General features: G+C 45.4%; 3 protein-coding genes across 3 annotated transcripts in view; 1 reads left to right on the top strand and 2 right to left on the bottom strand.

Annotated features, from left to right (window-relative positions):
* Window positions 1-18,233, top strand: part of LOC134101728 (dimethylaniline monooxygenase [N-oxide-forming] 2-like) — a 290,189-nt gene that overhangs the window by 99,181 nt on the left and 172,775 nt on the right. The gene's annotated exons all lie outside the window — the stretch shown is intronic.
* Window positions 184-2,821, bottom strand: caiap (CARD- and ANK-containing Inflammasome Adaptor Protein). The gene is made up of 3 exons (XM_062556633.1): window positions 2,345-2,821; window positions 1,409-2,308; window positions 184-1,056 (listed from the first exon to the last, which is right to left on the bottom strand). Exons 1-3 carry the CDS (start codon window positions 2,819-2,821, stop codon window positions 202-204), a joined length of 2,232 nt encoding a protein of 743 aa, XP_062412617.1. The 3' UTR covers window positions 184-201.
* Window positions 4,773-6,847, bottom strand: jun (Jun proto-oncogene, AP-1 transcription factor subunit). The gene has a single exon (XM_062556122.1). The coding sequence runs from the start codon at window positions 6,470-6,472 to the stop codon at window positions 5,501-5,503; it is 972 nt and encodes a 323-aa protein (XP_062412106.1). The 5' UTR covers window positions 6,473-6,847; the 3' UTR covers window positions 4,773-5,500.

Below are 18,233 nucleotides of genomic sequence, written 5' to 3'. Positions count from 1 at the left end.
AATGAATCTATAGGACCATACTTAGCCTATATTTGATTGAAACACTATGACAGTATTGAGCCAAACCGACTATATTATCCGTAAAAAAAACATTTTATTTTTAGATTATTTTTGTACACAATTGATTACAACTGACCAATGAAATGCTAAATTTACAAAGACTACAAATATTCAGATGGCAGAAGCAAAAAATTTTGTGTTTCATTTGATCAAAAACATTTTCTTCTTCAGCAGAGTAGCAATGTGTGTGTGATTTAACATATCTCCACCTTCAGACACTTGTAAAGGAGTTTTCTTCACATTATTTGTGGCCTGAAGGTTTGCCTTCTCTTTGTGTGACCAGTTTACAAGCTTTTGGACAATGGCCAGGTGGCCAGCACGGCAGGCACAGTGTAGTGGCGTGTCCTTATTGCTGTCCGTGCCGTTGATCTTGGCTCCGGCGCCGAGCAGCAGCTCCATTAGCGCCTCGTGGCCCTGTTCGCACGCTGCGTGCAGTGGCGTCCTCCTCCACGCGTTCTTGCTGTCCACGTTCTTGTTTTTCCCAGCACACAGGAGGGCCGTCGCGGCGTCCACGTGTCCATTGGCCGAGGCGTAGTGGAGAGCAGTGCAGCCGTCCATGTCTCTGGCCTCCCCGCGCGCTTTCCCCAGCGACAGCAGAGTGGACACGGCCTCGGCCCTCCCGTCCATGGCTGCCAGGTGCAGCGAGCTCTTCTTCTCCTTCTCCGCGGCACTGACGTCCGCCCCGGCTGAAAGCAGCAGCTTGATCACCGACGTCTCTCCCCGGACAGCCGCCCAGTGCAGAGCGCTCCTCCCCTCCTTGTCCCGCACGCTCACGTCAGCCTCGGCCCTCAGCAGCTGGGTCGCCACCTCGGAGTGGCCTCTCTGGCTGGCGAGGTGGAGCGCGGTGTGTCCGTCGTGAGTGACGGCGTTCACCTGAGCCCCAGCACGCAGCAGCAGGCCAACCAGTGCAGGCTGGTTATGCAGGGCAGCCATGTGCAAGGGGGTCTGGTCTTTAGGTCCAGCCATGTCTGGTCCAGTCCCTTTTTCTAGCAGCATCTGTAGTGCGAGAAAGTGGAATTGAGATATGCAATATTTTTACCAACAGTAGCAATACAAAGTTAATGCACTATTCAGTATGGTGGACCAGAACAATAAAGATAATATGGGATTCTTCACTGTGAATAGCTGTCAATAGCTTCACAATAATATAAATATTATTATGATTATATACTAACTTACTACACAGACTTTACTTATTGGTGTTTTAAAGTTATTTCTTTTAAACATATGTTTGTAGGTTGCCTTCAACAAATGTGTCTGACAATGTACTGCATTCAAGTTATAGCTTTAAAAGTCCATGTACATTCCAGCAGTCTCCCAAAAAGTTTATTTATCAAACATTGTTCACCTGTGTGATGGTCACATTCCCACTCTGGGCGGCCAGGTGTAGGGCCGTTGATGAGTTAGTCAGCCGTGCCTCCAGGTTGGCTTTGTTCTCCACCAAGGCCTTGAAAGCGTCCGTGTTTCCTAGCTCAGCAGCCAGGAGCAGAGGAGTGTAGCTCTGGCTGTTCTGGGAGTGGACATCAGCCCCACTGTCTATGAGAGCTGAGACAATGCCACCCAGGTTCCTTTTCACCGCTCTGAACAGTGCCGAGTTCATGGACTCGGACGTCATTTTCCCCTGTGCGTTCTGAAGCAGTAGTCTCAGCATGGACTTGCTGTTGAGGTCAAACGCACTGGCCATAGCGTCAGAGTCCACCTGGGCCCCTGCCTGCAGGAGCACGGCAACGGTCCTCTCATTGCCTCGGCTGACCGCGTGAAACAGTGGCGTTTTCCCCCTGCTATCTTTACTATCCACCTCTGCCCCTACCCTCAGAAGCACGTCTGCCACCTCAGAGTCGCCCTGCGCTGCTGCCAGGTGAAGGAACGTGGTGTGTTTCCTCAGATGCCTGCCCTCCTCCTCCACCAGGGCCTGCACGGTGTCCTGGTGGCCATTCCGTGCCGCTAGGTGAAGCGGCGTGTTTGAAGCATTGTCACGGGTGTAGATGTCAGCCCCCGCCATCACGAGAGCCATGGCAGCAGCAGCCTGGCCCCTCGAGGCTGCTCTGTGCAGGGCAGTGCGGCCCTGCTGGTCCCTGGTGTCCAGTTTGGCACCATTCTGCAGGAGGAACTCCAGGACGGACAGCTGACCATGCTCCGCAGCGACGTGCAGAAGGCAGTCCGAGTCCTGCCTGACGGCGTTCACATCTCTGCCCTCTAAAAGCTCCGCCAGGAGGCTCAGATCCCCGCTGGTGACAGCTGCGAAGATCTGACCAGGTTTTTCCCCTGGAGGTTCTAAAGGCACCCATTCTTTTACCTCTGCCTCGTTTGCCTTGAGCTTTTTGCTTACTTTTGAAGGTGTTTTAAGGGAGCTTTTTTTAAGCGTTGAGTGCTGTGTGTTTGTCGCTGGCTGTTGGTGGTCTCGCTCCAGCAAGTATCCTATCAGCTGCCTGCGAGCATCACGGACGCCCTCGTTCACGCTCCCGACATAAGCTCTCACGGTCCGGTACAGGTCAGGCTCTGCCCTATTCAAACAGGGGTAGAAGAAGATCCTACAAGCCCGCTCGCCACGAGAGATGACAGTGTCAAGCAGTTTGGTGTTTCTTTCCTCCTGCAATTGGATACTGGACACGGTCAGCCGCTGGTCATGTGAGATGATGCCGTGGTCAACAAGAAGGTTGAGTAACTCCTCCGTGTTCAAAATACTTCCCACCAGTTCCCCCTTCATTGTCCTAATGACCTCAACAGCGTATGGGTTGACCGTGGCTGTGGTCGAGGACATGACTGTTGAATGAGCCGTGCAGTGTGAATTCCTCAGAGGTTTCAGTGAGACATGTTAATCCACCTGCTTTCTGTATGATCCCTACCGTAGGCTGAACAGTAGCTGTTTCAGGTGCTCACCTTTGCCATTGTGTTGTGCGCACCTGATAGATCCCCACAGCAACCAGGTAAACAGACAAGGCAGGCTTATTGCTGTTACATGAGAGCACAGACTATATTATTCAGTATTCCAAACATTACCCCCCTCTCATATTTATGACAGGGATGATTTTTTAAAAATACATATATGAGGTTTTTTTTTTTTTAAGTTGATACACTTACACACATGTGTGAGGTGGTGAATATGGTCTCTAATGACTGTTACTATGATGTGGTTTTATGTTTGTGTTTGAGCTCCTGGATCATATATATCATATATAAACATAATTCAGGTTTGGCAACACTTGTATGTGTAGATTTCAGGCAACATCTGAACATCTCAATGTAAAACAACATAGGAATTAAGCAGCATTTATGAGTTTTACTATGATAAATACAAACACTGCATTTTACATATTCATATAATAGGCTGTAATTTAGTGTTAGCCAATAGCCCATCACAAACTCACAAGATACAGTATGCCATTTCCAAGACTGAGAGAGACCTAAACATAATGGATTGCAATAGCAATGATCAATACCTTAGTTAAAATAAACAAATTACATACAGTAATATACAAACCAGTATAACTTGGTCTATGGCATTACAGATAGCCTTTTAATGAAGAACCATACATCAAGACAAGCAATCTTGGTAAACAACATAGGCTTAAACTACGTTTACTTATCATACTGTACATGTTTTCACTGTAAAAAAGGGTCATCCATGTTCCCCGTGATAATTTTTCAGTTGTAATTAAAGATTTTAAATGCCATGGGGTGCGCTTTTCCTAGGCGTTTATATTCAAGATAATAGGCTACTGTCACGTAGCATATAATAGGCCTAAATAGGCTACACGAGAAAGTTTGGGAACACTATCTTATCTTCAGTTTTGTTTTGTGTGGCTTGGTTTGAAACACACTCAGAACAATCCAGAAGAATGTCCCTAGAAATGAAAGGAGTACGACAGACTGTGGGCCAGTGCTGGAGATCGAGCGAGGAGTTCCACTTCCCGTAAAACACGCCCACTAGCTGCTGATGTGACGTAGGTCTTCCGACCTCTCTCTTCCCTTATATGGTTAGGAAGTACCTTCCGGGATGATGTCATGTTTTCCCAAGTTTGGGCATCGAAATCAAAGCAGATTTATGCTGTGATCAATATTAATGTAAATTCTTGACCTGAATACAAAATGTGTTGAAAAGTTGTAAAAGAATGGTTTCGTTAGCATATTAAGTGTTGAGAAGTATTGTCTATGGCAAATAGTAAACTAGACTATTTCTTTCTGTTGGTGCTGCTTAAGATAATTAAGTTATTTACATATCGTAAATTATTCTTTAACCTCAGATTGTGTCCTGAGCAAAACAAGTAGACTAGGCCACTCAAAGATCCTCAAAGTAAACGACATAAGTTTGGTTTCAATTAGTGGATTATGGTGGCATTTCAACAGCAGATCTGATAAATGCATTTGTTGGGTTCAATTTATTTGGCAACTTTACTATGAAACTACTAAACTACAGAGCAACACCATGGCACTAATACGTTATGATAAATGAGTGGCTTTTGTGGTTGATTTTTACCTATATCTGATCGTGAATGGTAGGCTAGCATATTTTAAGGATTCCAAAAATCTAAATGATTCAAATGATGTATGCTTTTCAATTAGGCTGTGCAATGAGTGCTCCAATATAATTTTCTTGACACCTAACTAAAGAGCAACAATTGGAATTTACCTGGTGCTACAAAGGCTCTTTAAACATGTACAAACATGTTTTCTGCGCACGCACACACACACAATCAAATAGGCAAGTACAGTTTTGCATGGTTGAACATAGTTTATTACAGTTCTTAAATAATGATTAGTTTCTGAGGTGGTCAGAAAACAAACTTAAAAAATTATACTGTATTTATTACAAATGGTAAACTTAAGTACTCCCAGTTGATCTTATATACAAATAATAATGAGTGAAACCCCATTAAACGACTTTAGAAAAAGAGAAATAACTTTTGAAGCTCCTCTAACTTAAAGAAAACAAATTTAATACAATTTGAAAATTAAAAGTACATTGTAACTTAGAAGTCAGGCAGCTTTTATCAAAAGATTCAGACTGTTGACACGCCTTCCCACTGGCGCGACAGCATAGGCAGCTAATGTCTATTGCAGTTCTTGTTTCTCATCTTTTCATCTAATACTGGGACAGCTCTTCGAAGCTTAGGTCCATGCACAACTTGGTCAAAGTGAACAAGGTTAAGTCTCATTTTCAAAAACATAAAGAAAACGAAACAGCGCAGGACATGTCACTGATGCTGTTCGTTGCCGTTCCCACCAACGGACAGCTCGTGAAGTTCAGCCACACAAGTCCAAGCGGATGGAACTCCGTCGCGCGCCAGAGGGAGCGCGAGGCACTCGGCCAGTCAGTCCCTGCATTGGCCACCTGTAGAGAAATCTCCACGGCTCACTGAAACAGACTTTTAGTTTTGTCCTTAAGAGTCCGACACTTTAATCAGATCGAGTCTCTCACACAGCCTCTGCTCATTGTTTTTCAAAACGTTTGCAGCTGCTGCGTCAACATGAGCTGGCATCCACTGTTGACGTGGTTCATGACTTTCTGCTTTAGCTGCGCTACCTGTTCGCGGAGCATGTTCGCGGTGGAGGCGAGCTCAGAGTTTTGGGACTTGAGGTTCTTCACTTTGTCCTCCAGCCGGGAGATTCTTTCCAGCTTCCTCTTCCGGCATTTGGAGGCGGCGATCCTGTTTCTCATGCGCTTCCTCTCAGCTTTTATCCGCTCCTGGTTCTCCATGTCAATGGGGGAGAGGGGCGGCGTATCACCCGGCATCTCCGGCACTGTCTGGGGCTCTTCCTTCAGGGCCTGCAGCCGTGGGTGCTGGACGGGGAGCTCTGTGCTCATCGGCTGGGTGGTGGTGTAAGTCATGGCATTAGCCGTGCTGTAACTTGGCACAGCGGAGGGTGCGCTACTGATGGCCGGATTGAACGTGTTCAGGTCCGCGTACACAGGTGGGTCAGCGCGCATGGTTGAAGTGTAAACAGTGCTACCCGCCATTGAAGAGACAGGTGCCATACCATTGTTGATACTCGTCTGTGGGGCCGAGGTGACGTTCGGCACGTTGGGCATGTTGGGCATATGCTGGTGATGTAGCTCCGCCAGAGCGCGGACGAATCCCTCTGCAAAGCCCTCTTGCTCGTCAGTGACATTCTTCGGGCACAGAAACTGAGTTGGAGTCGGCGTTGTGGTGATCAGACCATTGCTAGACTGGATGATGAGTCTCTCCAGCTCCGGCGACGCCAGCTTCAGCAGTCCGACATCTGGCGAGGTCAGTATGTCGCTGGCTTTAGCGCGCAGGTGAGGTTTGAGGGTAACGGCAGGGTCAGCGAGATTGAGCGTCATGTTATGTTTCAGTGTTTTGGTGGTAAATCCATAGCTGGTGCTGTCGTGCTGACTGAAAGCAGCATTCAAAGAGTCATCGTAGAAAGTAGTTTCCATCTTGACAGACATAGAAGAGAAACCAAAACTTTCTTCTTTCACTTACAGACTGAGAGCGATGTCAAGTCCGTCTTCTGTTTCCCAGTGGAATGAGCTGGTAACTTTGTAGAGTTCCTGTAATCAGAACGTCTGTATAGGCTATCCTGTGCCCACAGGCACGCTGATTTGGAAACTTTCGAAGTCTTCCTTGTCCCACGTAATGTTCTGACAAAGTTTCTCGGTTGTAAAGAAACGGTTAGAAACCTCTAGAAGTGGCTTCACGGCAACGTTTCAAATTCTTCTGGTCGTCGGTAAATAGAAGTTCAAAGTTTTCGTATACTTGAGCGACTCTTTAGCTCTTGGTTCTGCTCTCTTGCGAGTTCTGTATACTCTGAGCTCTTCCAGCGTGGAAGCAAACCTTATCTGCTACCGCCGCCGCACTAAAAATAGCAATGATGTCATCCCTGAACTCTCCTATTGGCTGGAGGCAAAGTAAGGGGCGTTCCAAACGCTTCTGATAAGGCGCGTTGCCTAGACGACCACCCAGAAGATTCTTCTTCTTTCGCAGTGGCTGATGGGATGAGGTAATGGTGTAAGGAGAGGAACGGTGCATTGTGGGATTACGTATTGTTTTTGAATATCTGGTTACCTGCCTAGCTGTCCGGACTTCAGCGGGATAGCCTATATATAATTGTTAAAGTAATAGTTTGGCGTATTCAATTTTATTCCATACCTGTATTTAGAGGTGATTGATATGCCACGCTAGTATAGCCTAAGTATGTGTCAGCATACATAAAACTGTCAGCAAATGAATTCTAGGCTACAGTTTAACATGGGACGAGTACCCTATCAATAAGCGCATTCTGCCTACGCTCTAAGTAGATTATCACACAATTACGCAGCGTTCCATTCGGGTACAGAAGGGTAGACGGTTTAGCAACGCCAAAAAGAGCATGTTTGCAGAGCATGCCCAGACAATATATACCTCCAAAGACCGACCAGCGGCATGAATGTAGCCTAAGCTAAGTGCGCTGTCCCAACAAGGGGGCGTATGAAGTTACAACGTGCTACGCGCAGGACTCTTGACATACTAGGCTGAGAGACCGTCTCACAATTATCCTGCCATTTGCAAGCTTTTAGGTGAAATAAATACAAGTCAAAATGGATCATAACATAATTTTTAAAAGTTGTAGCCCACCACAGTGGCTAGAAGTTGCTGGACTACATTGCATGTGAACCTATGGCTACAGAGGAAAAGAATGGCAACTCTGTGGTTCACGCTGCATGAAAAAACTTTCGTTTTTGGTGACACAGGGCAGTCTGCTGTCGGTCCCTTAGGAATTACACTCTATTGCGATATCCCTCGTCAGAATATGGCGCGCATCTAAATAGGACCATGAACTTGAACTCACAATACATGTATAGACAATAGTTTTAGTGTAAACACTCGACGAAGTGCGCGCGCAAGTATTCCAAGTACTCGCTTATATTGTGTGTTTCATTAGGGACGAGACAGGGGTTAGGCTATTTAACGTGACAGCCCCTCCGATTTGGGAACTATTTGCACTATGTTTGAGGGCAGCAGGAAAATAAAGATATTTTTTACAATGTAGGCTAGTACATGACTTTCCATTTAACATACGGTATGCTTGAGATTGACCCCTAGAACACAAACCAAAAGACAAACGAATCAATTAAGGGTTGATTCTACAAAACAACACCCTCTCTATTTATGGACTCTCAACAGGGTCACAAAACATGCTCGGTTTTTATTAATTGTGTCGAAATAGTCACATCTAGGGAGGGCAGTGAGCAGAACTTTCCCTGTCCTCACGGCTGCAACTTGTGCACTAGTTCGTGCTTTTTAGCGGCACGTTCATCAGGTCCCGGAGCTGCCTGAGCCTCCATGCCAACAATGAATGAAAATGAGCTTATTATCAATTCGAGCAAGTAGGTTTTGCTACACACATTTTTTCCCCTAAAGATACAGGCAATGAGCAGTCAACCACCTTGAATGAATAGTTTTTAATGTATCAGACAATAACTATAGGCTCGAGACTCTGCTATAGTAAGCTGTTCGTTTTCGGGACAATTAGGGCTGGATTCGGGACCACTGTTCGTAATTCGTGACGGTCCCGAACCGTTCACATCTTCTGTCTCTCCAGACAGCGAAGCGCACTAATCAAAACAAAGCGCATCTAGCCTGCGGAGTCTCCATAATGAAGCGTGCTGCCGCCTGTGGTGGAGTGAATCATGAAAACACAAGACGAGTAGCCTATCTTGCACATCGAGCAGTGTGTGCGGCACCCTGGTTGGTTTTCTTTAGACTCCACTTGAGACATGCCACCCTTTAATAACCCAAGCGTAGGCCTACATTGATGGAAAAACGAGTTATGTATATAGTGTGTGTATACACCGCTACCTTTAACGAGGGCCCACTCCCAGTCTGTCACATTCGTGGGCCATGCACACGCCAATAGCCCTCTCTCCTCCGTCTGTCTGCCATTATTGCAGAGGACTAAGTGGCTTAGAGCAGGTCTCTGCGGTGGTCTTGCAGTCTGTGGTGGGTCTCATGGAAATATTGGCTGTCCTTTTTACATGGCATCCTGGTCTCTGCTGCAGCGATCCTACTTTATACACTGAAACTTTCTTAATCCACATAAACACATACGCCAGACTTATTATTTAGGCCATATGTTATGTTAAAGTGTATTCAATCCTCCGCCAAGATTTTGAGTGTAGCTTTTAAAGCAGGGGAAAGAACAGAGCGTTTTCCAGGTCACCTATCGATTTGGTACCTCTCACTTTGATCCATGTTCCTTTCCCTACCCCTCTTATGATGAGTTTAATACAGACTGGCCAAACCTTCATAAAAATCCCATTGTATTCCTTGGGCCACCGTAAGTAAGGGTAATTACTGTCCCACAGTTCATTGATCTTTAGCCTTTGGTCAGAAATCTTTGGGGCCTTAATGGGGAGGAGGTCAAAGGTCACTGAGTAACCAAGTCATATCTTAGCCTATCGTCTGGGCCATCTTTAGTGCCGTCTCGAGTCTGGCCGGAGTAAATCAGTCTTGTGGCGCTGTGTGGACACCAAATTGTCCCTGAGTGGTATGACACTGAAGTGGTGTGTGTGTGTGTGTGTGTGTGTGTGTGTGTGTGTGTGTGTGTGTGTGTGTGTGTGTGTGCTTTTGTGTGTGTGTGTGTGTGGGGGGGGGGGTTCTCTTGTCTGTTTTCATAAAAGGCGACAAATGGTCTGCTTTTAAATGAATGCCTTTTGATTTGTGCTCAGGTGTAGTCTTCGTCTGCTGTACATCCATCAGTTTTATAGCCTTGGTAATATGTCCTGTGTTAATGGAGGGTCATTACATGTTTTTTTTTCCTATCCCGCAATATATTTGATATTATTGGAGCTTCAGCTTGTGTTCATCACAAGTACCTTGGATAGACCGTTAACTCTGTCAAGCCAATGTTTTTCAATTTTATAGCCTACCCCATCAAGCCACTCCAAGGGATGTATGTCTGAGACGGTCAGGGTATTTATTGCAATTTGCCTCCTGATTTTAAGAAAGATCATTTAATAGATCTATCTGTTACAATAATGCTGCCTGACTCCCTCTCTGGCTCTTTTGCACTTCACACACACACACACACACACACACACACACACACACACACACACACACACACACACACACACACACACACACACACACACACTTTGTCCTCCTTGCTCTCATCTGCCATGCACTCATTCATGCAGTTTTGTAACTCTTCTCAGGAGGCCCATGCGTGGCTGTTTAGAGACATGTTTGCTCATGATGGTGTGTTTAAACTCTCTGAAAAATTAAAACGTCAACAATGATTTATTCATGGCTGCGTCTTCTGTTGAATGAAAACCTATTAAATTAGCATAAGATGGTAAGCAAAGAGGCCAAACTGCTTCATTCATGTCCCTTAAACAGTAAAAATTATTGTTTATTATTGTTATTTATTTATTTTTTATTTTACTTATTATTATTATTATTATCTTATTTTTATTGTATTTCATTGTATATTGTATGTCATTTCATTTTATTTCTTTACCTATTTTTATTACACTATGTACAGCACTTTGGTCAGTGTGAACTGTTGTAAACGTGCTTTATAAATAAATATTACTTACTTACTTACTTACTTACCTTAAACAGTAAAAATGAAGAGAGTTATTTCAACACGGTCATATTATATATATTGACAGTATGAATGAAATAAAGGTACACTTGGACTGCTGGTGAAATAAAGGAAGAAAGATGTGGGGATGTGGACTGATGTGAAATGACGTGACATTTCCAATGTCCAAAACAACAGAGATGTCTCTGCGTGTGCAGAGGTTTCTGTGTCTGTGACTTTTGTGTGAGAAAGAGGTGTTAAAAGTCAAATTTATAGCTGCAGGCTTCGACATATGGTGCTGTCCAGTGGTTGGCAACTGCAGCCCAGTTATGCTGATATTGCAGGGCTTGGGATTTCATTGAACTTCAGCATCAGACGGTAAGAAAATACTTGCTCACAGTCACTGCTCAGCCAAAGGCCACAGTTCATACTATACGTGCCCACCACACAGTTCATACTATACGCGCCCACCACACAGTTCATACTATACGTGCCCACCACACAGTTGGCAATCCATAGAGCTCGGCCCGTCTGCCACTTGGAAAGTGTTTGGTTGGTTAGCATCACTATGCAGCTTACCACGAGCACTGATGGGAATGAGATCATCTGCTAAGCGAGTCTGGCTTTTAGAGCCACATGCTTTCATAGTCTTTTCTTTTTGTCCTCAGCCTCAACAGCTGATGGATAGGAGATCTGTTGGAATGGCAGAAAACTGGTGATGCTTGACTGACAAAGTAAGATATGCAATTTTTCCTATGCCTAATCAATAACAAGGGCAATGTACAATATACAATTTTTTTTCAGAGTCCGCATTGCAAGTTAAGCTTGGGTTTTGGCCCCTTTGCTGATATTTCCTTTGACAAACAGATACGGGTATTTCAGCAATGATAAGCCACAACCTTTTGTATTTTCCTTGATGGTGTGCTTTGTCTGGATCCGTTTTCCAAGGCTCTCTCGGCAGTGTAGTTAAGCTTAAAGGGATAATCCGGAGTGAAATGCACTTTAGATCAATTTTTCGGACTATTGGGAGTACATACGTTGAGTTGACACCAAAATCATGTCATTCGGATGTATTTTGAGAAAGTTCGAGCTCACCGTTTTTAGCCAAAACTCGTTAGCCTGGAGGTGACTCGGGCATGTCATTTCGCCGCTACAAAACGCTATTTTTATACCTCTTCTACTGTTCCAAACAACACTACACTTACGTGGTAGTGAGTAGAGGGTCCCTAAAGCCAAACCGAAGTATCCCCACGTCTTTATGTGGTCGGATAGAGAGTCCAGAATGAATTTAATCGAGTCAGTACCTTTCCGGAAATGTCGCTGTTGCAGCTAGCAACGTTTTCACAACACTTTACTAACATTTCCGGAAAGGTACGGACTCGATTAAATTCATTCTGGACTCTCTATCCGACCACATAAAGACGTGCGGATACTTCGGTTTGGCTTTAGGGAACCTCTACTCACTACCACGTAAGTGTAGTGTTGTTTGGAACAGTAGAAGAGGTATAAAAATAGCGTTTTGTAGCGGCGAAAGGACACGCCCCGGTCACTTCCAGGCTAACGAGTTTTGGCTAAAAACGGTGAGCGCGAACTTTCTCAAAATACATCCGAATGACATGATTTTGGTGTCAACTCAACGTATGTACTCCCAATAGTCCGAAAAATTGATCTAAAGTGCATTTCACTCCGGATTATCCCTTTAAGTGGCGACAGAAATTGCTATCTGAATAAGGATAATTGTTGTGGGTCAAGGGTACACATAATTCAAATATGGAGCGGGACACCTTTTGTTTCTTTTCATTTTCTTTCCATTTTCCTCCTCTTGTTTTCCAATATTGTGGTTTCTGCATTGATTCCTGTTTGGAGTAACGTGTTTCCTTTCGAGAGGTAATGACTTGCATAATCTGCGGCGCTGTGAATGGCCTGACCATATCTAGGTAATCTTCGCACTCCCTCTCTTGCCTTCTGTTGATCCCTGTCTCTCATGGTCACATTGTTAATGTCGTTACTACCACTGTAGGCAGGAAATCCTTTTGCCTTGAAAACAACGCTTTTTGTGGGCCTCCATTGTGTTGCTGTGTTCTTTCCAGAAAAGTCTGTGCTACACGTGAGAAGGCCGAACTTCCTGTCCTCACTGGTTGGAGGCAAAGTGACATTAGAGACAATGAGCATACACACACACACACACACACACACACACACACACACACACACACACACACACATACACACACACACACACACACACACACACACACACACACACACACACACACACACACACACACACACACACACACACACACACACACACACACACACACTCACGCTTACTATCTCTTAACCCTAATACCCCAACGACTGTCTTAATCAGACCTCTATTCATTTCAACTGCACTGGCCCTTCAGACCTCCTAGCCCTTGATCTTCCTGTTGCCCAGTTGTGGAGCGATATCCATGAGAAGTTCGGGGAAAGACTGGGCCTTTTATGACGCATTGCACTGTTTCTTTTCCTTGGCCGGGTGTCAAAGTGATTACCAATTACACAAAGGCTTTCCCCTCCAAGAACCAGTGTTGTTTCAGCTGTGGAGAAGGAGGAGGAGGGGGAAAAAGTGATCCCTCAATAAGTTTGTTTTCTGCTCCAGCTGCATCCCTGTTGGAGTTGTTTTTTTTCCTCTGGAACCTCAGGCCCCGGCTTCATAATCATAACGCGTAAAAACATTATGGGTGTACCGGGAGATGAACTGCGGCCGAATCTGACCCCCTGTCTTATTTGAATATACGAATGTTCAGATCACTATAGCGATAGCAGGCCGGGCTCCCTGCTTGCACAGAGGCCTCGGTCTGACCCCCAGTTTCAACCTCAGAGCAGAGGCAATAAAGCAGCTCTTGGCTAAGACACCTATTGCGCTGCTTAGCTGGCTCTCTGTGTCTTTGGCAACAGCCCTTCATGCAGACATCCAGAGCTTGACTACTAATTTTCGACCAGAGAGAAGGACAGCCGAGCATCATGTTGTCAGTTAGCGTCTCAAAGTACATCCCTTGCCTTGGGTAAAACTAACAGAGGGAGAGCAACAATAACACAACTGTCATTTTGCCGCTTGTAAATGCTGTTCGTATTACTTGGGATGACTGATTTGTGAAGCTGGGGAAGGGGAAGAAAACCGCCTGCTCTCTCAGACATGAAGCTACACGCAGCCTTCAAGGGTGTCAGAAGGATACAGCACAGTGCCATTTTGGGTCAGCCTAGAGCTGTGAAAATGAAACGTGTTTTGTCTTTTTCTGTATTACAACCATTTCTTTACATTTCCCAATCCATTACATGGAAATATAATAATAGTACAGATCCACATTTTATTTACATTCATGTTTGGAGGGTAAATTTAAGAAAAAGTTCAAATTGCTGAGCATAGCATTCTTGTCTATTGGCCACATGTAAATGTTCTTTTAATGCCAGTTGTCTGTTCTTATAGGCAAACGGTGTGCATCGCTTTGAATTTATTCTCCTATCTGTCACATTTCCTCTACACATGCTCTAGAGTTTATTTCCAAGCTATTATTTAGTCAAGTTAAGGTATTAGTTACATATTAAATCCAAAACATTTTTTTTATTTTTTATTTTTTATGACATACAGGAATCACTGCTAAGATAGGAAGGAATGCTGAGAGAGAGAGAGAGAAAGAGCGAGAGAGACATTGAGGAGGAGGGGAGAAAAGATAAATTAGCCGGAGGTACAGGAAGGTTGACATGGAGAGGTGTCTGTCATCAGCTTGTTTTGTTATTGTTTTTGACATGTCACCTGTCAGTCTGTGAGGAAATGACTGAGGGATGGGCTTAGAGCTATTCCACACCTCTCCGCCCCTGTCCACCCCTTTGCCAGATCCTGATGACGGGAAGTAGATGCCGTCTATATTTATTAGACTGTGCCTATTTTAAAGACTTCGCTGGTAGTGTGTGTGTGTGTGTGAAGTAGATGCCGTCTATATTTATTAGACTGTGCCTATTTTAAAGACTTCGCTGGTAGTGTGTGTGTGTGTGTGAAGTAGATGCCGTCTATATTTATTAGACTGTGCCTATTTTAAAGACTTCGCTGGTAGTGTGTGTGTGTGTCTCATTTTTATTGAATGAGTGCTTTTTTTAATGCTTTTTTTATTGAATGGGTGCTTTTTGAATGCTTTTTTATTGGATCTGTTCCAACGGCATCAGAGCCCAGAGTGGAGCCTGTCTTGAGACGTCATTAAAGCAGCTGATTTGGAGGACGAGAGTCTGTGTGTCCATCCGCTAAACCAGCCTCATGCTTTGCTCTGTGCTGATGGCAGTGACTCAGGATACCCAATATGGCCTTTAGATTAATGAGGGTTTTGATCAGTGATCTTCCAACATGCGACTCCCCGTGTGTTCGTTGGGTTCGTTGGAGCCTTCTTCTGCTTAGAGCTTCTTCCCAGATGCAAAAAATACTGTTTGAACATGTTATTATACTCTGCCAAAGAGATTATGAGTTTTATTTAACAAAAAGGTGTTAAATAACAAAAGTGAGGTGTTATTTAACATACATTCCCTAAAAAAATACAGTAAGGCGCAGTTATTAAAAATAACATGTTCATCATGTTGAAATTTGGGTGTAAATTAACAGACACATTTTACAGTGTATATACTTTCCCCTCCTTAACCGCTTTTATTTTTCTTTACATAGAATATCTGCATCCAATGTTTTGCAAAAAGAAGTATTGGGTATTGCCTAGTTTAGGAAATAGATTTTCACTTTTCGGTCTAAACCACAGGCAAACATTGAAACTCACTGGCACATGTAAATGTCTTCCACAGACTACCCAACCTGCCTTTGGTTGTTGTTCTCAGATGGTGAGGACAAGTCCTATAGCGACAGGCAGCATTGCCGGTCCGTGGCCAAGTGCACGCACACACACACACACACACACACACACACACACACACACACACACACACACACACACACACACACACACACACACACACACACACACACACACACACAGCCCTGTCAGTGCTGCTTGGCTCTGACAGGTGCCATGTTAGTGGCACTGAAACACACCTTTGTGGCAGTGATCCTGAACTGATTTGGCTGACCCCCAGCACCCCGTCTGCCCGCCCTACCCCCCCATATCCCCCCCCCCCCCCCCCCAGCCTGCACAAATAACAGCGAGGACAGCCAGGGCCAGTGTGTCACCCAGGCGCTGTCACTCAGCTTTAGAGGTTACACGCCCAAACCTCGGCTGGCAGACTCCGGGACCCCACGAGGCCTGCGCCTTTTTTTACGCTGATGTGACCGTGCCCCTCTCTCTCTCTCTCTCTCTCTCTCTCTCTCTCTCTGGTTCTCTCCCTCCATTTTGTTTTGTTTTTATATCAAAAGTGACGTTTTTGACGTTGCAGATTTGAGGTGAGGTAAATCGAGATCATGGAAGTTCTGCTCTCTGCTGGCAGTTTGAAGTCAAGACAAAAAAAGATGACGTAGGGACGAGCTTTTCTTTAAGCTGTGTTTTTGTGAAAATAATTTATTTCTTGGCAAAATAATCATCGTCTGGAGTAGCCTTGTGAGCATCTTTTGTCTAGATTCACTGCTAGAAATAAGTGGCTGAAATATTAACGGGCTATTGTCAAGCTGTTTTACTGTCAGGTATTTAGTTGACACAGTCGTGAGTGCAAAGGTTTGAAATGGCTTCATTTTGGCAGGTTTATTCTTTTTACGGCCGCTGGCTGTGATATTACATTATCGATACTGTCTGCATGCCTGACGCTTCATTCATCTTCCAATGGCCTTCACCTTCGAGGGAGGAAATAGGTGTTTGGTGTTCTCCTTTCGGTTGATGATATGTTTGAGGTTTTTTTTTTCTTCACCCCCCACCAAGAGCAGGAATCTCAATTAAAACGTCCCATAAAGTCAAGCTCACTCTCCTCAGCAGTCCCTGCAGTGCTGAGACCCTAACCTCTCAGGCTAGATTAGCCCTGTCAGTTAATTGCCACTAAACTACCGTGATTAATCACGCTCCAGATTTACTCACTGGAAATTCTATTGCACGTTGATTGTCTCTCCCTCTCTTTTGACCCTCTCAGCGTCCCGTAAGTCACGGTGAAAAGTGAGGCATGACATCACAGCAGATAGACTAAGGTTTTTTTTTTGCGAGTGGGATGGTGGGTGGGTGGGGGAATGATGCTCTTCTAGCGACCTGACAAAACTGTCAACAGCTTTAGGAGGAGCTGCCCACTTAAGCCATGTCTCAACTGTGTAGCTGAGATGCCACTTTATGGCTGCTTGGGAGAAGGCCGCTGTAGTCTAAAGGCCAGTTCAAACCAAAGATTCGCGACGGTCTGAGACGGTTGCGGAGAGCAGTTGCGGCGGTGTGAATCAAAAGTTGCAAGCAGTTGCAAGCAGTTGCAAGCCGTCGCTAAACATTCAACATGTCAAATCTTAGTTGCAGAGTTTTAGAACGTCGCTGGGTTTTAGAATGTTGCAGCTCGTCTCGTCGCGGATCTTGTGTTTGAACTGGCTTTAACACTGACTCCTGAGGCCCACCATAGGCTGGTTTGTGTGCATGAGCTGGGTTACAGTATTGCTGTGTGTGCATGTGTGTGTGTGTGTGTGTGTGTGTGTGTGTGTGTGTGTGTGTGTGTGTGTGCCTCTGTCTGTACTCTTTCCAGTCAATTGAGCCCCCTGAACTAAACTGGCGCTCCATCATTTAAGTGAAATTACCCACACCTTCATGCTGACAGCTGACTGGACCAGTACAGGTTCACACTTGTCTCAGTTGCCCACTCCCCTAACGCACACACACACACACACACACACACACACACACACACACACACACACACACAGATGAACAGCAGCTGAGCAGGCTGTCTCTCCTCTAGGCTACACTGTGGCCTTTGTAGGTAGAGAGGCTAGTGACCCAGGAGTCTTTGAGCATGAACAACCCACTCTCATCCATCTCAACGGCTTCATTCCCAGTCACAGGTGAACTAACTCACCTACCCAAATACACACACATACACACACATACACACACACACACACACTCGCTCTCTCTCCCCTCCATTGCCTCTCTGTCTACTCCCTCTCTAACTCTCTCTCTCTCTCCCTCTCTCTCTCCTCCATTGCCTTTCTCTCCCTCTTTCTCTCCTCCATTACCTCTCTCTCCCTCTCTCTCCTCCATTGCCTCTCTCTCCCTCTCTCTCTCTCTCCCTCTCTCTCCTCCATTGCCTCTCTCTCTCTCTCTCTCTCTCTCTCTCCCTCTCTCCTCCGTTTCCTCTCTGTGTACTCTCTCTCTCCCACTCTCTGGCCTGTGGCTGAAAGGGCCCCTTGACGTGAACTCCCTGAGGTGCCCCCCTCCTCTCTCACACACACACACACACACACACACACACACACACACACACACACACACACACACGTGAACTCCCTGAGGTGCACCCCTCCTCTCACACACACACACACACACACACACACACACACACACACACACACACACACACACACACACGTGAACTCCCTGAGGTGCACCCCTCCAGCTGGAAACCTTAATGGGGACTCAGATGGCCGTTCGCACCCTGGCCTGACATGTGACAGACGGCCCAGCGTCCACTAACCCGCGCGTCCACCAGGCAAC

Source organism: Sardina pilchardus, chromosome 15 (genome assembly GCF_963854185.1).
Source record: "Sardina pilchardus chromosome 15, fSarPil1.1, whole genome shotgun sequence".
Classification (NCBI taxonomy): Eukaryota; Metazoa; Chordata; class Actinopteri; order Clupeiformes; family Clupeidae; genus Sardina; species Sardina pilchardus.
This window is presented reverse-complemented; position numbering and strand designations above follow the sequence as displayed.